The 25349-nt window shown below is 25.7% G+C and overlaps 1 protein-coding gene across 1 annotated transcript; it reads right to left on the bottom strand.

The window, feature by feature from the left end:
• Positions 1-1592: 1592 nt before the first annotated feature.
• LOC145836017 (uncharacterized) lies at positions 1593-25349 on the bottom strand. The gene is made up of 11 exons (XM_082943805.1): positions 25152-25349; positions 24782-24881; positions 22215-22377; positions 19062-19242; positions 18099-18200; positions 17783-17875; positions 17299-17398; positions 16952-17058; positions 16034-16105; positions 1842-1946; positions 1593-1793 (listed from the first exon to the last, which is right to left on the bottom strand). Exons 1-11 carry the CDS (start codon positions 25335-25337, stop codon positions 1593-1595), a joined length of 1410 nt encoding a protein of 469 aa, XP_082799931.1. The 5' UTR covers positions 25338-25349.

The following is a 25349-nucleotide window of genomic DNA, read 5'->3' as shown; positions in this document are numbered from 1 at the left end:
TTTCTAAAACATTTTTTACCAAGTTACTTGTTTTCAAAGATAAAGCTGAGCAAAGATTCTAGAATAAATGTAAAAATAATAAATACTTTATAAATAATGTACATAGGTATGTTAAATGTTTCATCTTAAATTATCATTCTCATGTACTTTTGTGAATCCGAAGGGTTTCTTTATAGCAAATAAGTAGTTTAGTAATTGTATTTTTATAGTAAGATTTTTTTTTTCTTGTAGGAAAATAAAAACAGTTCAAGAAAAAATAACTGAGCAATAGTTTTTTTTTTAGACATCAAAAAATAATAATTTTCTCAAAAATATAAAACTAAAAATAAACTTCATTATTGAGTTTTTGAACAAAAAATATATGCGCTCAAAACCAAGGGCACAAAAAACCTTTCGGCTAACAAGTCGAACATCACTTGGATACCTTTTAAGGTCTTGTCCAGGACATTAAATGATTAATTAAATTCTGGTTGCTTCATTATTATATTTTAAAATTGTTTTTTACTTTTGTAAACTAAAAAGTATTTAATAACTATTGTATAATTAAAACTTATTCAAAAATATTTAAACTAGTAAAAACTACATATATTTTTCATATTTACTTGTTTAGATCAATAAAAGCTAGATATTTTTTTAAATTCAGTATTTTTAAATTTTTTAAGTTTCTTTTAATAATTTAAAAATATTTAAAAGCAATTCTCTTAATGTTTTTAGAATATCCGCAAAAATGGTTTTTTAGACGTCTGAATAAATTTTAAAAGAATAGTTTTTTTAATTTGGTGTTTTTTTAGTTATATAAATTTGTTTTAAAATTATTAAAGTACAAAAATATATAAACATTTTGATTAAAAAATAAAAACAGATTTTTAAGTTGTTACGACTTAAATAGATTCAAAACTTTTAAAAAAATTCTTCAACTTTAAAACAAAAATGTTTATAACTTTAAAAAATTATAAAAAAAAATTCTTCAATTTTAAAACTGTTGTTTTTGTTTAGCAGTTTACTTAGTAACTTGATAAGCGTTTATAAAGAAATATTTTTTCAATTACTATATAGCATGTAAAGAGTATTTAAAACTACGCGTTTTTTTACTTAGTTTAGATTTTTAATATTCTGAAATAGTTTTAAAGTTTTTATCAAAATTAATGTTTATAAAACCGTTTAAACAAAAAAATGTTAACAGTTTAGTTTCTATGTTTTCATTTATTTGAAAACCAAAAAATTTTTTTTTGTCCCTAGTAAACACTTAATGGTTCAAAAAGTAGTACTAACAATAATTGATTACTACTTTTCTTACCACGAATATACTAATGATTATTTTTGAGTATATATACAGTCTAATTTTCAAATGTAATCATCTACTCTTAATTATCTTTTGCACTCTGTTACTAATTTTTGACTCCACTATGGAAGATTTGAAGCATTTTGTTGGCCATTTGTTTCTTGAATGCGGGCTAAACCACTTATTTGGTCATTTGTATGATAAGAACTATTTCATCAAAAGCGTGTTCTTTAGCCTTTTAAGTGCTGTTAACGGTACAGATATGTACCTAATTTTGAAAATAGTGATGTTATTTTGCTATCTTGTTTGTTTAGTACTGAACAGACCTATAAGGTACAATGCTTTGAGATTCTGGCATGAGGTTATTTACATTTCGGTCGCATTCTCTGTCTTCTACTTTTTCGGTCCATACAACGAACGGTGGGCTAACATTGGGATTGGAGCTGTTTTCTACTTTTACCAAGTAGTCTGGCAGCAAGACAATGCTCATGACCAAATGATGAGGATAAGTCTGATAATTCTAACGTGCTCGCATTTAGCTTATTGGTGGTTCTCAAACGAGACCGTCCTTTGCAGCATGTTTCCACAGTCTGTGTCTTGCTTTCGTCATGATTAGACGTTCTTTGTATTCGCCGGTCTGTTTTTGTTGTGTTTGAGAAGTTTTCTGTTCGTTTTATGCTGATTTGTTTGTAACATGATTTCTTTGTTTTTTATCAGTGAGTTTCAAACTGCAGACTTTTACTTGTTTTGTTAGAAAATATGTGAGTAATGAATGACAATATCTGCCTTGATACTGATGAAATTATAACATTAATTATTTCAAAAAGATGATATTACATTTGAACAAAGCAGTGTCATCAAAATGTTAGTAAGTTCTTATAAAATTTCTTTAAAATTAACTTCAAGTTAAAATTGCAGTATTTTAAGAAATACATGGTAATTTTTTTTATTACTGTGTAGTTTTTGTCTGCTAAACCTTTTGGCTATCCTAAGAAAAAATTTTAAAATATAGTATACTAATAAATACTTTTGCAATTCACTGTAATATTTATTACCTATAATATATGTTAGCAGGTTGTTTTAAGTTTGTATCTAATTGTAATTATTTTTGTGTCGGTTGTTATAACTGAAAATTAATAAAATGTAACCATAGCCTTAAAAAATGTAGTTAACATGATAATTAAATAAACAAATATTATAACAGAATCAACTTTATAGAGTGTTAATCATCATCATCATTTGGAAGAAAATGCTTAGTCAAATACTCAATCAAATAAAAAAGATAAGCCTGTGAAAACAAATGAAAGAAGAATAATTTGATTGATGTAGAGAAGTGAAACTCCTGCGCAATAAGAAACACTTCTACAATTATCAAACGATTTAATTCATTTACTCAAGCATTTTTTATGACGCAACCTTATTCGCAGTTTAATATCTAAAAAAATATATTTTACCTTAAAAGTTATATTTTGTGTTGCAGTACTTTTAGTTCTATTGTGGTTTGATATCTTAGTAATAAACAAAAAAAAACAGAGCTTATTTTATATATAATTAAGTATTTCTAATATGGATATAGTTTATGCTATTGTAGCTGTTTAGAATTGGAAAAGTTTAAATTAATTCCAAAACTAAGTGATACTAGTCCAAATACTCTTGAAATAAAGTAGTTCTTGAAACTAATACTTGAAGTCATTATATAGCAGAATGTAGGCAAATTTAATACTAAGTGTTCTTTTATATAATAATTCCGCAACTGACTCGCTCTTTATTCTAACGCAACCGGCTTAGATCGCTCACTAAAAAGTACTTAATATTTTCAAAAATCGTTGGCTAAAAGTTAAATGAAAATATTTTGTAATACGTGAGTTATCGAAAAATAGATGTAGGTAAATTGTATAACATTAGCTAAATGTGATCCGACAAACAAGGCATGACTAAAAATAGGTCTACTTGAAAACAGTGGAAAAAAGTATTAGGTTGCATTGTTCGACATTATCATAAATTTTAAGCGGCTGGTAACTATTAGTGAAGTCGATTAGACTCCAAAGATATTACTCCCGGTATTGTAACATTTTTGTATTATAATGTTATAAAACAAAATGTTATAAGTAGTAATTTATGTTTCGTATTTAAATTTTAGAAGTTGTCTTACTATGTTTTTGCGTTAGTTGTTTTTGAGAATAAGGTGTAATAATCAAATAAACAGTCCAAGTTGCCGAAAAATTATAGTAGCCTTATTATATTTTTTGCGGCTTCTTACGTTGTCATTTTTATTAAAGTTTTAATTTAGCCTATTCAAATATACATTTGTACAAAATTAAGTTAAAACTTAAAATGTTTTTTTTTATTAAATAAATTATGCGAAGTTTTTTATTTGATTACAACACGCTAATACTACTGCAAATTTTCTAAAAAACAATAAGATAATCTTTGCTTATTTTGAAATATTATTCTATATATTAAATACTATGATTCTAATCATTAGATGTAAATTACATCATGTAATTCATCATAAATTTGTTTTACTATCTAAAAATAAAATCAGTTTAAATGACGTAAAAAATTAACTTTGAAGTTTGAAAATATTTTAAGTGACTTCAATCTGTTAAGTTATTTCATGGAAAACAAAACGAAACTAGTTTATTTTTAATAAATAAAAATGTATACACGCATTTGAATAATAACATTTTCTATTTATCTTTACATAAAAGTGCAGTTAGGAAGATTATAGTTGAAATAGCTTTGTGTTCTGTCGGCTTAAAAAGTACTTTTTAATTTAAGTATAATTTAATTTCACTCCACTTAATTTTTATACAATTGATCCTATAAGTCTTAATCTAGCTTGATGACTGCAAGTTTTTCGGTTGTGACTGGCTGATGAGCCCTAATAAGGACGAAATCGGTCTTAGTCTACCGAAGGCTTGTGGTCTGATGATCAAATGGTATAATCAACTCTTTCGTTAAACTTGAGCTTGTCTCACGGCATATTATAGTCCAGACTTCTGCTCTGCAGACTTTCACCTATGTTTTTCTTGATTGACTAGTGGAAAGATAAAAGAGCCAAAAAATATCGTAAATTTTATAAATAAAAGTACGCAATATTTTTTCCTGGTATAGAACAGGCGGGTTAATCCAAGTTAAAATACAAATTGTGTAAAAATGTACTAATGGAAAGTTACATTTGAAAAGAATTTTTTAAAAGCAAGCTTTACTTAAGATGATAGTTCAAAACTTAAATGATTGGCTTCTGTTTTAATATTGTTTTTAATGTTTTAAATGTGTCATTTATAAAATATGTGGTTTTAATATTGAATTAAATACTACATAGTGAAATAAATTAAATATAAAATATTAAACTCTTGACAACATTATTTTACACGCAATATTTTTTACAAACAAGGCTTTAACAACCACTAAATTATCAATATACGAAATGAGAAATCTTATTGTGAGTTTGTGCTAGCTTGGAAAATATTTTGACAAATTTTTTTTGTTAAGCCATGAAAAAAGTAAGAAGAAAACAAAATCTCTCGAAAAACTTTATTTACAAAAATTCAATTTAAAACTTAAATAGAAATGCCCTTTTTAATACTTTAAAAGAATTTACTTTAAAAAATGTTTTGATCAGTGCTTTCTATATATACTTTATAGATCGTAGCAGGGTTTAAGATAAATTTAAGTAGTTTATATTTTTTCAATTTTTTAAGCTTAAATTTTTTGATCAGTTCCTTTAGGCTTATCTCCCAAAAGAAGCAGGTAAATATGAAAGAAGACACTTTTGCACGTGGCGACTTTTTGCATAAAGACATTTTTGTACGAACAGTAACTTTTATACGGAGACACTTGTGCACGTACGGTCATTTTTGCACGAGAGTAAAAGTTGGAACAAATAATAAAAGAGTTACCAACTAAGTTAAGGGTATATATTGTATATTGAACGATAAAAAAAGCGCATAAAAAGTTTTGTCTAAGGACTGGTGTACAAAGGAACTTTTCGGTTATCGAGTCGTACACCACATAGCATGTGGCACATGCTTATAAAATTTCTTACGAGCTATTAAACATAGTTTTTTTTTAATCATTTTATATTTAAATCTTTACTAATGAACAATCAATTAAACAAAAACAAAAATGAATGAAAATTAAACTAAACGAAGAATAACAGAACTTTGTGTTTAATAATGTACTATAAATCTTGTTTAGTAACATATGAATTAAAAAACATATATACAACTTTAATTAACTTTTGAAAGTAGATAAACAACACTAATAACAAACGTGTGAGTTCATGAATTATAGGTTACAACTTTTTCAAAGAAAGTATAATGTAATACATATGCTGATAATTTTTACAAAAAATTTTTTTTATAAGTATTTTTGTTAAAAAGGTAGTTTTTATTTTGTTGTAAAATTAACTTGAACAGTAAAAACAATTTTAAAATTAAATAGATGAACAAACTATTGTAACTTTTTTTAAAGAATTTTAAAGAAGTGATTTTTACAAAAACTGAACTTAATTTTTATAAAATATGAAAATAAATACTGTAAAAATTTTGCTTTCAATAAAATAAAAAGATAAAAAACTGTAATAATCTTAACAATAATGATATCTACAACAAATGACCTTCTATTTTAAAACTTTCTTTTTATTTTCTTTTTTTTTTGAATACTTGTCCAAGTCTAAAACTATAACACTAGAAAGCAAGCAAAATTTGCAAACATAAAAGGAAGATTTTTTTTCTTTTATTTCCTCAAAAAAAATAACTTAAGTTTGCTTGGAACAGATATCTTAGCTTACTTTTTAAATACTTTTTTTCTGCTAAAGTAAAAACATCCATAACTACTTTTTTACATTTGTACACTAAAAATAAAATGTAAGCATAACAAAAAAAAGTTTTTAAGTATTCTGAACTTAATTCAAAATAGTAACCTTTAAGAATGATCTTAAAATATAATCAGATAGAAAATGCTAAAACCTAAACTAAACCAATGTTAATGTAACGAAACAAATCAACTTCCGAACAAAAAAACAAAAGAATAAAAAAATGAATAAAATTTTTGGATATTAAATGAGAAATACTTTAAAATTAACTCTTTAAACTAAGTAAACAGACGAGTAAGAATCATACCAATGATAATAAAAAAAATTACAAGTAAAAAAAAAAACATAAACATAAAATTTTTAACCCGTGCAAAAGTGTCCCTTCGTGCATACTTGACACCTACCTTTCTCCGAAGATTCATAGTTTCATACTATGTATTATAGACTTAAGGAAAATAAAATTTAAGTTCTAAAATAGCCTAATATTTTCTTATCGGATTAGGGAAAACTTTATACATGTAGTAACTCATGCCATGTGTGTAGCTAAAAAGTTTGTCAATATCTGTAACAAAAAATTCTATTTACAGAAAAAATTATAGCCACTACAATGGTAAAGATTTTAAAAAGACATATAAATGCTTTTTTTTTAAACTCTAGAATTTTACAAAGTATGGTTAGTTAAACACAAAATATATAGTTAGAGATTTTTTTAGTTAATTAAAAAAGAAAGTTCAAACTTAACTAAGTTTTCAACTTGAAATAAAAACTTTCAGTTTTAAATGTGCAAATAATATCAAAACTTTCAAATAGCAAGTATTATTTTAAAACTCATTTTTGAAAATATCGACAAAGAAAACCACTATCGTTCTTGGCACCTCAACATTTTATTTATGGCTACCAAATAACCTGTAACTATCTTGGAAGTTGACAATTTAATCACAGAAACCTGGAATTTTATAAATTAAAAAAAAAACCTTGAAAAGGCATAAATCTTGAAAAAAAAAATCGGAAAACCCAGGAAGTTTTGATAGAATTTGTAATTTATATTTTATAATTTAATTAAAACTAAGTGTGCCACATAAACTGCAATCCTTGAATAACCTACCAAAAGCTGGAATTTGATAATTTAACCTAAAGAAATTAGAAAACCTAAATTTTGAGATATTTTGTAAAATCTAGAAAAACTTTGAATAAAAAAAGATCATTCAAAACCCTGAAAAAACCTGAAGTTTTAAACAATTTTTATATAAGTTGTAATATTTTGATTTAACACAAAAACTCTATAAACAAAATTTGTGATCATTAAAAAATTATTAAAAAACACATTTAAAGTAGCTTTACAGTATATTTTCAATATTTTATCCTATTTAACACAGTTTTATACCTTAAATTTAGACTATAATTAAACAAAAATTTTAAACTTTTAAAACCTTGAAAATATTTTAAAAACGATTGGTACATACTCATATTCAGTAATTTTTTTTTGAGGTTTTTTATGCTCCTTACTAATACCAAAAGTTATCTTATAAACTTAACCTAGTTTTTTAAACACTCAGAAATATTTTTAGCTTTAATGAGAAACCACTGTCTGGTAAATATACTAAGAAAAAAAAATGTATCACTTTTCGCAAGTTTTATATAACCTAAAATTATAATTAAAATTGTATACACAATAATATATAAACATATAGCTGTTGATAAAATTTCAATTAGGAATGATTAAGCAGGGCTTCTATTATTGTAATATTAAATGATGAACTTTTGATTAGCAAAAATTGTGATCATACAGGTCATCAGACCACAAGCTGTTCTACCCAATGGCCTTAGCTGGGGACTTATCGAGCTGGCCATTGGATATTTTAATTTCATTCATAATTATTTACTATATAAACAGACAGTAGGTTGACAATGGTTCAATTTATATACAGAATAAAAACACAATAAAAATACAGTTAATTAATAATACAGTTAAATAATAATTCACCAGGAAGATATACAAATAATAAAGTAGTGAATAGGTTTTAATAAACACTAGTAGCTCACACTATATATAAAACACTATATGATATAATACTAATAATACTTAAAAAACTAAAACAATATATATTAATTTGTCTTAATAGTCACGCTTGACTGCACTAAATTGTGCCACGTGAAATGTCATTTTTCACAACAAACACAAAATCTGCAAGTCAGAGTCGTGTTTGTTACACTGTTTGTAGAATGAAGCAAAAAAACTTTCAGAATTTTCCATAGTGGGCCATTACAGAAATTTAGACACCATAAGCAGCAAAGGGACCAAAGGGGGGCGTAAGTGGAAAAGGGGTCATAGGAATTTACACTATATTCTGGATTTTATAATGATGAACAAAAAGGTCTTAAGCATGTTTAATATTATTTTTGAACCTTATACTAGTAATTATGGGAAAATTTCAGAATTAAAGACAGCTCTAAGCTGTAAAAGGGGAAGCCACAAAGCCTTAATTTGAAACTTATGCTAGATATACTGGAGTTCATGATGAAGTGCAAATAAAATGTCTCTGGCGTATTATGGTAGTGTTTTGAGAAATCTTGTCGTAGATGGCAATTGGTTTTTCATTTCTTTAAAATTAGCCTTATGAAAAATAATTTTGGAAACCACGCCTTAGAATTTAAATAGCATAAGTTTGTATTTACAGGTATCAATTTCAAATTCAATAACTTTTCTCTAAATAGCTAATCTTTTGTCTAACTACGAATTACTATTAAAACTTTTAAATAAATATTATTATATGAAGGAGTAGGGTGTAAAGCACATTCATTTAGTCATATTGTAATATTCATATTTGAACATTCGGTTTTGATGTTTTTTGGCTTCATTAAGAAGAATTTAAGAAAAAATACATGCCAAAAAACAATTCAACTCCAAAAATCACATTTTTGATTTTTTTGACTTGAATAGTAATAAAGTCTCTTAAACGTGTCCTAGACTTAAAATTTATACCTTAAATAAAAACTTATAACTATTGACATACATTTAAAACCATTTAGATTGATTTTGATGTATTATGACGTCATAATCAAAAATAATATGCAAATTTTGTCTGTAAAATGGTGCTTTTATGAAAATTAAAAAACGTAGCAGGTTGTTCGCTATCCAAATCCTGCAAGGTGCCTTTCAGATTCAAAGTTATTGGTTTGGAGTACTTTTCTCATTAGTTAATAAATTAAGCTTAGTAGCACCAAGTGCATATGACAAACAAAACTTTCCAAATACATTTTCTTTATCTGTTTGAAGATCAAAAACTTGGGCGGTATGTGTTAATTATTCGAATTGTAAATTTGCTTCATACACTTTAGGAAGTACTTAAAGAAATTCTTGTTGAGAGCTAACCTCAACAAAATGTAAAAATGGTGGTCTTACTTTGTTAGTAAGTGCTTCAACTTCAGTCATTAGAAAAGTTTTGAATCAAGCAGTAGTTTGACGACTTCCACATGCTAGTTGCTTAGAAGTGTTTTATTTATAGGCATGCAAATAAACAGAAGTATTGCATTATTAGTATCTTTCTGATTTACTAAGTTTAAAATTGTTTCACATTACAATATGATCACAAGTAAATGACTTTTGTTCTGATTGTATCTGTAAAGTCTCCTTTAAGTAAAACACTCTTATAATTATTGTTCTATTCTAAAAATATCTTTTTAGTTGACTGACTCCATAAATTTGACATTTAAAATCAAAGACACTAAAAGTAAAAACAAATAGCTGAAGAGTTTGCTTTTTATATTAGAAAAAAAAACAATTCACTTACAAAATTTGCATATTTTGTGTCATTATGACGTCATAAATCAAAAACAGTTGAAATGTCTTAAAATGTATATCTATAAGAATAAGTTATTATTCAAGATAAAAATGACAAGTCCAGGACATGAATAAGTGACTTTATCTAGGGATAGGGAGTGCAGCACATTTTTTGGTCATATTGTTATATTCATTTAAGTCCATATGATTTGGATGTCTTTTTGCTTCATTGAGAAGAATCTGAAAAAAAAAAATCAAAAAAAAAAAGAATGCTTGCAGCCCAAAATACTACTTTCAACCCCAAAATATCACATACTTTTTGATTTTTTGACTTTAACAGTAATAAAATCACTTATACATGTCCTAGACTTATAATTTATGTCTAATGAAAGCTTTTACTTATTGACATATTAACTGTTTTTGGTGTATTATGAAGTCATAATCACCCTAGATATGCAACATTTGTTTGTAAAATTTAGGGGTAGGGAGTACAGCACATTTTTTTGGTCATATTGTAAAATATAAATAAGTAAATATGATTTGGATGTCTTTTTGCTTCATTAAGAAGAATCTGAAAACAAATTATAATTTCGCAAAAAAAAAAGTTTCTGCCCTTAAAACTGTTTTCAACCCCAAAATCACATATTTTTTCGATTTTTGGGCAGCGACTTTTTTTTTGCAAAATTGTAGTATATTTTTTAAATTTTCTAATATATTTTAAATAAAAGGTTTTCTTTCAAAATATTCTAATAAAAATTCATATCTGTTTTGTTGGTTTTTGATAATAAGTAAAGTTTAGTTAAAATTTTTCAAGAACTACGCTAAACGTAGTTTTATAAGTTTTATGTCTAAGAAATGTATAAATTATACAAAAATTTTAGAACTACAAAAGTTGCACATTTTGAAAAATGAAACTTTTTATTAAAAGTTAGCCAAACAAATTGCTAGATAATGTTTTTGAGTGATATTACAACTCAAAGGGTTTCATTTTTAACTTTGTAAACTTTTGAAGATATTACATGTTGATTTTATTTTAAGAACATTAAAATAAACTTACTATTATATTTTTTTCAAGTTTCTAAAATAATGGTTCACGTCTGTTGTTAATTTTTTTAAAATATAATTTGTTTTGGATTTAAGACTAGTTTTAAGCTATAATTAACTGGAACTGTTATAGTTAGTATTTTGTTACACATTATAAAAGTATTTTTTCTATTATTAAGAAAACCTTATTTCTAGTAGTATTATGTTTAAAGTTTCTTGTGTATAAAATATTTAATAGTTTATCATCACAATCTAAGGCAAAATTCTCACATTGTCAACAAAACCAGGAATCAAATTTATATTCAAGTTTTTGTTTACTAAAACTTAAAGAAATGGAATTCATATTAAGATTTTGAACTCTGTTTTACCAGTATTTTCTAATTATTTCAATTTTAAAGATTAATATATTTAATCATTTTATGTACCTGAGAATTTCTAGACAGTTATCTAGTAGAGTGTTATATTTTATTCTAATGCGTATTATTTAAAGCTTCTACACAAAATATTCTATTATTATCTTACTTATTATCCTTTTGTACCTGATATCGTCTACTTGAGAAACATTAGTATCATTAGGTTAAAGTTGTTATAAAGTTTTTTTTTTAATTTGTAACATTAAAACCTTTAAGAAGTATCATGATAAAGGTTTCATTAACATAAAAATATTTTATTTTTTTTATCTAGTCAGTGACGTCTTTATGCTTACTTTAAAAACACTGAATTGAACTAAAAAAAAAAAAGAAGTTTTTTTCTTGAGTGAAAAACTTAGCTTTATTGAAATAAGTCTAAAAAAATTTTTATAGTTAGTTTTAAAGCTATAAAAATGATTAAAAAGCTCTTAACTTTTTATATTACTTTTAGCCTTTCAAAAGATAACTGTAACTGCTTTAAAATGCCTCCTCCGAAAAATTCAAACGTGGATCTGATAAAATATAAAAATTGGGTGGAAGGAAACTTTTGGCAGATGAGTGAGAATGAAGACATGACTATTAAGTTGATCGTTATGTTTGAAATCTGCTGTATAATAGTATATTTGTGCTAGTTATACAAAAGAGGTTTGTTTTTATAAAAAATAATTTCATAACAAAAGCAAATTAACGAACAAATGATAACTTTGGTTAAGCGTCTTAAATAAAATTAGTTGGCATACACTTAAAACAACAAACATAAAGAAAAACTTATTTATTAATTTTTTTTTTTCTTAAATTATTTACAGCTAGTCAGGTGACGCCAAAGAGCCTGTCACTTCATAAGACTTGAAGCGAGGAATAAAACTACCTCAAGCGTTATTGTATTTTTAATTAATTTTTTTAAAAGTTTTTCTTAAGTTCTATCAAAGTTTAAAATGAAGCTCTTAAAAAAATAACCCAAGTCACTTTTTAACGACCTTGCTGAGTTTGTTGAGATATATAAAACATACATTTAAATTTTACCAGTTAATTTATATTTTCTACCTTTTTATAAATTTTATGTTGACAAAAGTATGCAAAAGATTTTAAAGCAGTACAATGTTTTACGTTACAATTTATTTTTTTGATTTCAAGACGTAGACCAAAATTTACTAAAATTGTACTCTTTTAATGAGATAAATCATTAAAAAACATCATTTTACGTCAAGTTTGATAATTTTTTACGTTTTAGGTGGTCAGTAATATTTTAGCTATAGGGAGGTTGATTTTATTTCCTTTAAACTTAAAAATTGTTTTTGTTTTGGTACAACAATGTATTTTTATTTTGTAAACTTTAATGGTACTAAGTGAAAAAAAAAATAAGCTGATTAATTTTCTTGTTTCATGCACAGTGTTCTTCGAAATTGCTCTACAATAGTTGTGCTTTAAATTTTTATTAAAAAAAAAGAGTGTTTGTGTTCTTTTTTAGTTATATACATTTAATATTCAACCTTTACTTAAAATTTACATGCTGTTGCAACCGGACCAGTCATTTTTTGCTATGAACCATATTTTAATAAAAAATAGGGAGTCTATTTTTGATCAAGAACAAAACATATACATTCTACCAATGCTAAAAAAATTTTTTGTTGCTATAAATTAGAAATTTTAGAATGTTTCGATAGAAAATCTAAGAGTTATTTTTCAACTTGCACTTTATTGGCACATGGTCTCTTAATACGATCTATATAATCATGTTGATTGATTTGTTAAGAATATTGTTTCTTTATTCTTTTTGTTACACACCAACTTAAATTTTTTCTTGTTTTTTTTTTTAATTTTTTAAGTTTTTATAGACTAAAAGAATGTAAATAAACAGTCTATCTCTGGGTTATCAATTTTGTTTAGTTATACTACAAATAATTTTGTTTTTTTCTAAGCCCCAAATTATAACTGAATTGATATAAAATAAACGTTAAAGTCTACCCTCAATTTGAGTTTTATATAAACATTTATAAAGATTTTGTTTAAATTTGTTTGCTTTGAAGTATTAAAACATAAAAAACTGAATAAGGTAATTACTTTACCATATTTTCAGGCCATATGTGATATGATAGTATTCTTTGTTAAATTCAATTAAATTGAAAAAAAAAGTTTATTTAACTTTATTTAATTAGTATCACACATGTTTTTACGGTGTGCATAGAGTTTATTTACTGTGAATGGAAAAAATGTTAGGTGAGAAAACATTTTTAAAATGAATTTTTGTATTTGTTTTTAATTTGAAAACTACTTTAAATTTTATAACAAACTTTAACATTAATTAGATCAAATTTGATGCAAAGCTTGTACTAATTTACTGTGTTTATAAAAAATCTGTGTTGCTATAAATTATTTTTTTTTTCTTAATAGTATTGCCCTAAATTGTTTCTTAAACTACTTTATTATTAGGATTCATTCTGGTTACTAATGCTAACATAGCACCCTAATATTAACAATAATGTATATTTTTTTTTGTCTACATAGAAAAAAAATGAAAACTAGAACAACAATAGGTTTGCTTTATTTCCTGAGTTTGTCTACTTTATATTTATCGTAGACTTTATAATTTTTAAATTACTTGAAAATATTTTACAAAGGATGTAGTAAAACATTTGTTTAATTTTATATTGCTGCTAAATATTCAGTTTGTTTGTACTAAGTAATCAGATTTTGTATAAACAAATAAATCTAAAATTTTAAAAATATTTCTTTATAAACTTTGTTTTTTAATTTATTTTTGTTTTAATGTTTATTTATATTTACTTAAATTGCCGTTTATAAAATTAATTTGATTTTTCTATTTCTTGGTGTGGTGTGTGTTCTTTAAGTGGCTTAGGTTTTGATGCTAGAGTCTAACATTGCTCAATAAACAGTATAATAACAATAATTAATAGATTTCAAAGTTGGAATACTAGAATGATTCGTTTTATTAATATATAATGCATACATGTATATTTTAAACAAATTTTTGTTGTATAATTGCTAAATATAATTTATTTTATGTTATTTTTAGGTCAAAATAATAGAAAACAATAAAAATCGGTTTTAATTAACTTATTGATAAGTTAATTTAGCATAACTAACTTATTTTATTAATAGACTAAAATAAACTAATAAAGTAGAGTTAAAACTAAGTGTCTATTTCCATGAGTAAAATTATGTCTATACTTTAATACAATTGTATTATCAGTTTTGTAGATTAAAGTCACCATTAGACAAATGCATGAAAACGCTTAAAGATGATGCGATAATTACTTTAAAACTTAAATTTAAATGTTTTTCAGAACAAAGAGAAAAACAAGAAAATGATGTAGAAAAGTTTAGCAAGGACTAAATAGTATCAAATAACACATGAACATTCGCATTCTACTGAATATTTCAAAGACTTTCTTACTAATTGATCAGTTTTTTAATTTAATTTCAAAATTGAAGTAGTTTTTCTGACAACTTTAAGTTAAATAAAAAAATGTTAAGGAAACTAAGAAGTAGTATTTTTTTTTTCTAAATTATTCTTACTTCTTGAATTTTTTTTTTGTTTATTTTACTTTAATATATATTATTAAATATTAGTACTAAACTGTACACTTTTAAACATAACAATTTTATCTGTATCCCTTTAGCTGTTATTTGTAGTAGTTTGTATTTTTGTATGTAATTTAAATTATCGAAATACATGTAAACACAAGCTACTTTTATTTCAATGATAATTTAAAACTTTAGCTTCTTGCACACAGTTGGTTGAAAATCGGTAATTGACTGTTTAGGTTGTCAGAAAATTGATCTAAGAATGAAATATTGTAAAATAAATCTGGGCTCTTTGTTTTTAAATATTATCAATTTTTTTTCTCGTTTATAGTATTTTAGTAGGTCTTAATGTTAAAAGAATCCAGTATTTGTAAGCTTAGTGTTCAAAATTCACCCGAAATATATCCTAATATCATGTATAAATTAAAGATTGATAGGAATAAAACAAAGTTATGTTAAATACTTGAAAATGTCTATTATATTTACCTCTTTTACTTTACATGGCATACTTACAACTAAAATACAACACAAAATGTTTTATAAATCAAGACGCTTGAAAACTATCTAGTAAGCAATACTAAGGTTTGTATAACTTAAACATTGACTAACTTCAACAAACTTATTTTATCTTAAAAGCTTAGAAAACTGATTTAATTTTTTACGCATGAGCAAATGTTATAGAAAAGCTACAAAAAAATCTCATGATTTTAAGGTTTTTGCAACCAATATTTCGAAGCCTTTTTTCATTTCAAACATCAATATTAAAATAAATATTTTGCAAAATATAACCATTTAACAGGCGATATTGTTAGCTAAAAATTAAACTTGCTGCAAATCTAAAAAATCCTTTTTTAAAAGGCCTTTTCAAAAGGTTTTTTAAAAATGATGTTAAAAATAAATTTCTTTGTGACAACTAAAGCGGTAATTTTTATGCAGTTATTAAGTTTTGTATAACTTTTATAAATGCATTACACCAGGGGTAGGTTCGCGACGCGAGCCTGATTAAGGTGTCAGATCAAGCAGAGGTATGTGGCGCGCAGTTTTTATAAAGAAAATATCAAGTTGAGGAAAAGTTTAATTTTTATATAAATAATATGTTTTGATTTTTAGAAAACAAATGAATAGACTATTAAATATATAATATATACCTGGTCCAACACCAAAGTGACCATGTTGTGGAATTTCTGCAACAAGGTCTGCATGTGCGTCTCCATCAGTTTCTGTGCGGGTAATATCAAAATAAAAACTTTACTAACAATTGAAGTGGATTTTGGCATTACTATTTTACTAAATTTTAATTTTAGTAAAACTGAAAACTTGTTAAAAGTTTGTTTGGATAAGTTTTTTTCTTCGAAGTTAATTTGTAAAATAATTTTCGTGTTAATCATAAAAAGTTGCTTAATTTACTGGTTTAAGAGCTTGTTAAAGTAATTATACAAGTGCAAAATAACTACTCCATACATCACTAAGTTTTAATGGGATAAAAATTAAAATCTTATTAAGCATCAGTAAAATAGTTAAAATATTTTTATTCACCGAAACATTGTAATAGTTAGCATAGGCATATAGGCATATAGTTAGCATTTTACTATTATTTAATTAATTTGTTAAAATTGTTACTTTGGTAAATCATTCAGGGGTAAAAAAATTAAGGTATACACAATTTAAGAAGTGAGTTATTGTAATTCTTTGTTATTCCTACTTGAATAAGAGTCGTTTTGTGACCGATGAAAAAATTTTTGTTTGAATATTTGCTATAACATATACTGATATACTAAATCATTTACGTCTGTTTCCTTAACTTTTTAATTGAAAACTAGAATATTTTGTTTTAAAACTAAGTTTTAAATTTGGAATAATTATTTTTTAGGAAAATTAATAATTATTATTAAAGTATTAGTATATTCAAATTTATTCAATTGTTTTTTAATTAAATATTTTATTATTTTGTCTGTTTTTTTTTTTCAGTTTGATACTTATATATTATGTTCAAACAGGATTAACTTATACAAAGTTGAAAAAGTTACATAGGAAAATCCAGCAGAAACAATATTTAATACACAAACTTGTTTCTGCTGCTTGCACATGTTTATTTCGTGGTAAACTTTACTCCAGGCGTTCCTCTGCTCCGGATTCTGAATTCTTTGCAAGTAGTCCAAGTCTATGTTGAGACCTGGAGTATGTTTTGTTTTATTGCGAAGCAAACAAACATTACAAACTTTCAACACTTAATACTGTTAAAACAGAATTAATTAATTTATTTTTATTAGCTTTTTTAATTTTTACAGCAAAAAAAGTTTTTCTGTTCAATGCGATTCTATGACCATCTACAACTAAAAAAATCAAAAGATAAGAAGCTACAAGAACAACATAACAGACAACTAAAATGACAAAAACAACTAATGCAACAAACTGTGTCCCTTGAGCAGCCCGGACAGCCTGGTGAACAAACTGTGCGTCTTCTCGAATTCGGCACGCATGTTTGTCAGCATCGTGTTTAACTCGGAACATCCCTGAATAAAAAATAAAGTAGAATTTTTTAAATTAGTTAGTTTAAAGATGAAATCAAAGCAAGATATGCATGTAAAATATGGTTATCCGAAGAGCGTTAGAGTTACTCAACAGTTTCGACTGGCAGTTACTTTGAAGCTAAGCTGATAAGTATTAACGTTTAACTAGTAGCTTTTAAACCAGTATAAGTGTTGAGAAACCAACTCAGTATTATTATGAAATCCACATGTTAAGAACTATTCGTCGTCAAACTTGCACAAATTAAAAGGCTAGCTCTTTGTCTTCGATATTTCAAAGGAAATTTGTTGGAGGTGTAAATAGCAACTATGTTTTAACATTCTGTCTAGTTGAACTTTCAAATAATTAAAAAAAAAAACACAACAAACTTGAAATACAGCGTTAAGTCCGGATGAAAATTGTTGGTTCTGGTTCAAATAATGAACCTGGTTATTCCCCTGCTGCATTTCGTTCGTTTTGAACTGGAAAAAATTATAATAAACACAAAAACATTTAAAAATTTAAACTAATTGAAATAATAAAAAACTCTTAAGGCTGTTGCATCAACTCATGATATATTCCTCATTTAATTAAAGTAGTTTCCTAGCATGTCGTAAAATGATCTAATCAAAAACATCTAATTTCCAGTGACAGGAGCATAAATATTTAAGCAACAGATGTATGCATTTTAACGTTTAAACAAACCTCTTGCTTTCTAGATTCATAGCTCATGATGATGCTCTGTTCTTTTTCCAGCATTTTTCTCATCATATTTACAAATTCCATGGAATTGTTTGAATAATGAATCTAAAAGAAAAAAAAAATTAAACAACGAATTTATCAAGACGCATTTGCAGTAAGAAAACAAATTTAAGATTTTAAAAGTTTACCGTAACAACTATGTCATCAAAAACAAAAAAAAAATGATAATCACTATACTTGCATAACAACTGCAATATATATATATAAAGTTAGTATGTCAAAAAAAAAAAAAAATTAATTGATACTTTTTTTTCATTTTTGGTTTACAAATACTCTCTAGGATTTTAATTAAACCTATTTTTCTAAAAAAAAAACACACAGAAGTGATTTAATTGTTTTATTAGTAAATTGAACAAATTAAAAATAAACGAAATCTTTTTTTTAAAGTATAAATTTCATAAAACAAACACTTAGCCCACCTTGCACTGCGAAAGTATTAAATACATTTACTGTTAAAAACCCAAACATTCAATATTCCATTTTACCAAACTAAAATTCAAACCTTGTTTAAATTCATAAAACCATCAAACAACTTAACAATTCGAACCTTGCGTTTCGTTAAAAACAGGTATTTAATTTTTTCCTTTATGTAATTCCTGCATATGATTTACATTTAAACATTTTCAACCGTAAACATCAAAAAAACATACTAAATCAAACACATATGAAAGCACGATAAAACACCCGTATACAAAACAACTTGACAAAACCTTGCAGTGTTCGTTCAGAACTAAACAATACAGAACTAAACAAAAACTCAAACATTCTATGATACCATTTTACCAAACTGAAATTCAAACCTTGCTTAAACTCGTTAAATTCTTAGACATCAAAAGAAACTTCTATTCAACCAAATACATATAAAACTACGATAAACCACATACTCATGTACGAAACAACTCAAACCTTGCAGTGCTCGTTCCACCTGAACAGCTGGTCCCTGTCGTACACGGACAGCTGCTGGGTCGGGTCGTTCAGCAAATTGTCCACCGCCTTGCTGAACTCGTGCACCAGGCACCTGCTCACGAACGCCTGCTCTTCCTCATGCTGCCGGCTCGACGGTTGGTTGCTCGACGGGAACCAGTTCCTGCGCGCGGGAACGTTGTGATGATTTTTTTACGATTATACTTATATAGTCTTAACTAAAAAGGTTGCTCAATTGACTGAAATGTGAAGAGCTTATTTGAACAAAGACGTGCAAATTAAATGTTTTATTTGCAACCAGGTTTCGGTGGCAAAGAATTGCGACCTCTTCAAGTGAAACAAAGCAGCAAGCTGCCATTGACGAATGTACTCGAAAATTTTTATGTGCGAATAATTTGTTGAGAGTTCTTTTTTGAAAGTCACAAACATGTTAGAAATATTTTTTCTACCTTTGGTACTGGTGTCTGTGTAGCATGGCTGTTTAATAATTTTTAGACTTTCGAGTACTGTCATGCTATCTCTTATTTTGATAAAATTTTGGTTTACACACTTTGGTTCGGAAAATAACTTTTGAAAACTGAGCAAATGTTTCAAGTACGATTTAAAAAAGTACAAAGTTTATTAATTTTTTTTTGTCACATATGTAAAATTAAGTTAATGATATATTTCTAGTACAAATTTTATAAAATACAGTTACTGTACAATCGGTGTCAATTTTTAGTCCTAAAGTATAACTTAGCTCAAAATATTGTAGTTAAAGTACATTTTGGAAGTTATCCAAAAACATTAACTAGTCACCCTTTAGGTGTTATGAACGTTTGAAAAATTTTTGTATTGTTTATTTAAAAAATTGCTATCTTGAACCTACAGTTTTAAAAGCTCAATGTTAGGCTTTTCTTTTTTTTAATACACTTTCTGTTTCAGAACATTTAATTTATCTAAATAAAAGAAGAATACAAGTAGTTCATAACTCATTATCGTTTCACAGATATTAAAGTTATTTACATAGCTAACTTCCTTCATGTTGTGTAAACTTTTGTGGTTAATAATAAAATTATCATAACTATACTTTTTAAATAATAAATACTTATAAATCTATTAATGTTTTAACAAAAACAAAAATTCAAATAAAGTAAATTAAGTGAAGTTATAATTTATTTTAAAAACAATTGATAAGGAACATAGGTAATACACCTTTAATTAAATAAAATAAATATTAAAAAAATTTATATTAAACTGTTAAAAAAATTATTTTGCATTGAAATTTTTGTAACTTATAAAATAAGCTAAAGGCTTAAACGTTGAGATTAAACTAATAATTTTGTTAGAAAATATTTACTGTTTTATTGTTCAAAATAAATATTAGCGCGTACCTTTACTTTAATTATATTTACAGTCACATATTTTCTGTAATTTAAAGATATTTATAGTTTTAAACAAAAACAAATCTTTAGTTTCAAATATCTTATTGGAAATCTTTATTTTCCGAACATTATATTTCAAAAAAAAAAAATTTTTAAATCAACCATTAAAAATTTAAAAACAGTTTTGACTTGAAAATTTATTTCTATAGCCAACTACTGATGTAAGTTTCTAATTATCTCAAACGAATCAATTTAAAAAATAAATTAAAAACGATTAACAATTTTTAAATTGATAGTAGAAATATATTTACAATTAAACACGCGCAAACGATAAGAATAAATTTAGTGTAACTCAATCGATATAATACTAATTTAAAACTGCATTCAATTAATCACTTGCCTTTGAAATACACGTCTAAAGTATAAAATATTTTTTGTTGGTTACGTGCCCACTGAAAGCAAAAGAAGCAAACAAATTGTTTTATAACATAATTTAGCAAAAACTTTATTATTTATTTAGGAAAATATTCATTTGAAAAGTACACAGATCACAGATCTATTTTTCTCATTGAGTCTTTTTTTAAATAAGCTTCCAAAACATACCACTATCCAAAGTATATAGATTTAGATTAAACTTTTCAATAAAAAAAGCACTAATGAAGTAAAGCTATTATGTTAATTTCTAGAACGAAGTAAAAACATAAGTACTTTAAGTTTAGTTCATTTTAAACTATATCTTTGTAAATTACCATATTTTATATAAAAGTGGTAATCCACGATTGCAAACATCGTAGCAAAACAATTTTTGTTTAGTTATTAGAAAAAGTATTTTTGGTGAATAAAACATAGTCAGCATTTTAAATTCTTAAATTGTGTACAGTTTATGATATGAAAAAGAATAAAAATAAAACTAAACTAAACATACTTTTACTTTTAAGTAAATATTATTACTTATAAGATAGTTTCACACTAATGATAAACTTATAATTATCGAATATTAGTGTTTGATAAAATGATGGATAAATACACTATCAAACACTAACATTTTCATCAAATAAATTAGAATAATTTTTATAAAGTAAAAGAGATTTTTCCGTTTAAAAATATTAATATAATTTATACCACCTTATTTTTTTATATAGTAAATATATTAGTAATGTAGAATGTATTTAAAATGAATACTGCAAACTTACAAATACAGCCCTAGTAATACACTTGAACAAACTTCATATTCGTACTTTTTGAAAAGCAAGTCCATCACTTGTTTACAGTCGTTATTTCATAACTAGTGTCAAGTAAAAGGAATACATATATTTGTAAAAATATTCTTTTTTGTACTTTAAATGTAAATTATACACCATATCGTTTCCAACTTCACGAAAGTAGCAAATTCTTAGTGTCTACAAAAACTTCCAGCATACTTAACAAATGCTAATATTTCTCTTGCAAAAAATAAGTAACTTATGCGTTTTTATTTTTGTTTAAAATATAAAACCAGCAGCTATTTTTATACATATATTACCCTATGTTACTTTTTTTAGATATTTTTGTTTAAATTGCAAATTTTATACTGACAAACTCTTATGACAAGTTCCTTTTATGAAACTTTCTCAAAAAAACTAAACATCACTGCATACAATCATTTTCACGTTCAAACTAACCAAGTAGTTGTAAACATTTGCTAATAAGAAATATTGCTCGTGATTTCACAATAAAAAAATGTCATTAAAAAAAACCAATTTATTTTCAAACAGACAAATTTCTCACAAACCAGTACTTCCTCTCGATCATGGACTTGAAGTGCTTCCTGACGGTCATGCTGGCGGTGAAGTCGCTCGTGTACTGCTGGATCTGCACCCGCAGGCTCTCGTCCCCCAGGTCGCACGCCGCCAGCTGCGACAGCTTCTCCAGGTTGCCCATGTACGGCGAGTTTTCTGTGCGAAAGGGAATTCACCTTGGGTTGAAGGTCGTAGTGGGAGTTTTAAACATAAACATACATTTATTTTTCAGAATTATACATATTAATGTGTAAAAAAATAAAGTCGTAGCTTTTAAAATTTTTGAAGCCATTTGTATATTTGAGATATAAGCTCAAAGTTGCCCACGTACAAGTTTTATGTGAAAGAGTTACTCCCAGTTGAAGTCCTTAGTACAAGCTTGTAATAATGATCGAAAAACATGTTGGGTTTGTAGAGCATATCGAAAATTCGAACCAGCTGTTTAGGAAATTGTAAAAGTTCTTCTGCGAATTCAAAGTACCATTAATAAATCTTAAAATGTGGATAAGACAACTGTTAAAGTTTAAAATAGCTATTAAACTCAAAGTGTGTAAACTTTTCTTTTCTTTTTGGAAAGTCTTACACTAATTTGTTTTTATTCTATTACTAAGGTTTAAACAAGAACCTTAGTTGCAACATTTTGTTGCTAAGTATGCGACCATTTTGATACTTTTAAATTTCTACTTTTTGAAGAAAATAATTATACAAGTTAATCAGACCAGGGTAAGGCAAAACTTATCAAGTAAAATATTCAGTTCAGCTAAAAGTTATTTATGAACTCAAGTATGTAATACTGTCAGTATGTTTGTACACTTTTTAGTCAAATGGAAAAAAAAACTGGTTTTAATTACAGAGCAAGTTTAAGAAATTCATAAAACCTTAATATAACACAGTATATCCTAGTACCATAGAGATAGTAAGTACAGCTAAATTTTTTAAGTTTATTTTTTTTTCTTTATCCTTTTAAATTGTCAAACTTTTTTCACATAACGTTTGACTGATTACAAAAACCACAAAATTTCTCAGTAGTGGTAGAAAAAATTTTAAAATATCAAAAAAGTGCTATTTAAAGAAAATGGTAATAAACATAAATAGCTAAATATATTAATTTAAAATGCTAGAATTCACTTTTGTGAAACGTTCTGCTTTATAAGTAATATTTAATTGACAAGAGTTCACTTAAAAATTCTGTTATATATTCATCCACTGTTATAGCATTTTTGTTTACTTTAAGCTTAGCTTTTATGATCTTTGTTTTTAACAGATGTGTTTGCAAAAACAAATCATGTACTTTTACATTTTTATTTTCCTTTGTATGTTTAGAACTATACTTTTTACTTAATTTTTGCACTAAACAAACAATACATAATCCAAGTCAAATAATGTTAAAAATCTAAAATTAAATGTTTCTCAGCATTAAATCCAAAGAGGTAAATCAGATATTTTGGTCTTATTTTTTACATTTATAAAGTTATAGTTGCTTTTTAAAACTTTTTCTATTCAATTGATTTATGAAAAAGAAGTATTAAAGTTTTTTTATAAGTTTTTAACAAAAACTGCGAAAGAAAATGACCTAAAAATACTTTCAATTAAACAAAACAATCTTCTCTTAAAACTATTGTGCAACAATTTTTAAACTATTTCAGTCTAGTGTTAAAACTTTAATTATTAATTGTAAGTATTTTGAAACTGAAAGTGTTTTTATTTTTATTATTTTGGTGAATATGTTTTTTTTCACAAAAAAGTTCTTACAAGTTGATTTAAATATCAGAAGCTATAATTGCTTAAATTTTAAGATAAGTTAGTCAAAAAAAAAAACTTCAAAAGATATCCAAACTTTAATAGTTACTTTTTTGCAAAAAAAAATAATAACCTCTCCTCAATACACTTGTATAGGAGACTTTCTACAGAGTTAAGTATATTACAAAACTTACTAAAAGTTTTATTTTATGTTAAAAGTGTCTGATATTATAATTTGAGCTTTCAAGTATGGCCCAATTTAAACAATTGTAAAACAAATGTTGGAAACCCCCCTATGGCCTTAAACTAATTGTTATGTAAAGCTTCAATCAAATTGAAATAATTCAAAACCTTTAATCGAAATCAATCAAAACATTGAAATGACATTATTATACTTTTACCCAAATATTAAAGATAACATTTCATGCAACAAACTTAATCTACTATCATTTTATCAATACAAATAATAAATTATTTAAGAGTTTATGGAAAACTTAAAAGAAATATAGCAACACGAGACAGAAAAATCTGAAATCAAAATAACTTTGAATTGTGTTAAGTGCTTATAAAACTTAAAACATCATTTTTAACAAACAGTATAAAATTTTTCACAAAACTCTATCAAATAAAAAACACATACAAAGATATAAAGCAAAATAAAAAACTGCAATAACTTATTATGAACTATATTATTTATTTTTAAATACAAAGTTAGACTAATTTATAACTTATTATTACTTTCTTAAAATATAGCTTAATTTGGACATTTAATCATATTTTAACATTTCAAACTTTAAAAAAAAGTACAAATAAAACTAACGAGGATCATCGAGCACATTATCAAGGAGTTGCTCACCGGCCAGACTTCCCTGCAAACACACTTCCACATCGTTTGCACTCAAACTCGGTATGGGGCTTTGCTGTTTCAATTATTCAGTGTTATTTATATTCAGTAAAAATTTGAAAATTTAAAAGGGAATATTAATTTTTTAAAACCAACTCACCTAATATAAAAAAAAAATTAAAACCTTACTACAGCAGCTAACTTAAGTAAAACTGATAAAACATAATGTTTGGTTGAAAAAATACAACTGTTTCAAAACTCACTAAAAAAAACTTCCTCAAGCACTAAAACATAAACGTTAGCAAAAACACAACAAATTAAACTTAACAAATAAAACTTCACAAACCTCCTCAATACCAAAGTTGCTGCCCGGCGACAGGTGACTTTGCACGAAGCTGCTTGGAGGGCTCTGCACGAAGCTGCCCTGCGGAGACTGCATTGTGCTGGCATTGAAGCTGCTGGGGGAGTTCTGATCGAACTGGGGAAAGTCGTCAAAGCCGTCCGTGTCAAAAATGTTGTCGACACCGTTCATTACAATATGTTT

The sequence above is a fragment of the Thalia democratica genome, chromosome 1 (assembly GCF_965202585.1).
Source record: "Thalia democratica chromosome 1, ktThaDemo2.hap1.1, whole genome shotgun sequence".
NCBI lineage: Eukaryota > Metazoa > Chordata > Thaliacea > Salpida > Salpidae > Thalia > Thalia democratica.
This window is presented reverse-complemented; position numbering and strand designations above follow the sequence as displayed.

Excerpts from the sequence above, each read along its gene's own strand:
- LOC145836017 (XM_082943805.1), bottom strand. The coding sequence starts at position 25,337 with ATGAACGGTGTCGACAACATTTTTGACACGGACGGCTTTGACGACTTT. Across the intron at positions 19,243-22,214 it reads ATGATCGAGAGGAAGTACTG|GAACTGGTTCCCGTCGAGCA; the intron begins GTTTGTGAGAAA and ends TCCCGCGCGCAG. Across the intron at positions 17,059-17,298 it reads CGGGCTGCTCAAGGGACACA|GTCTCAACATAGACTTGGAC; the intron begins GTTTGTTGCATT and ends AACATACTCCAG.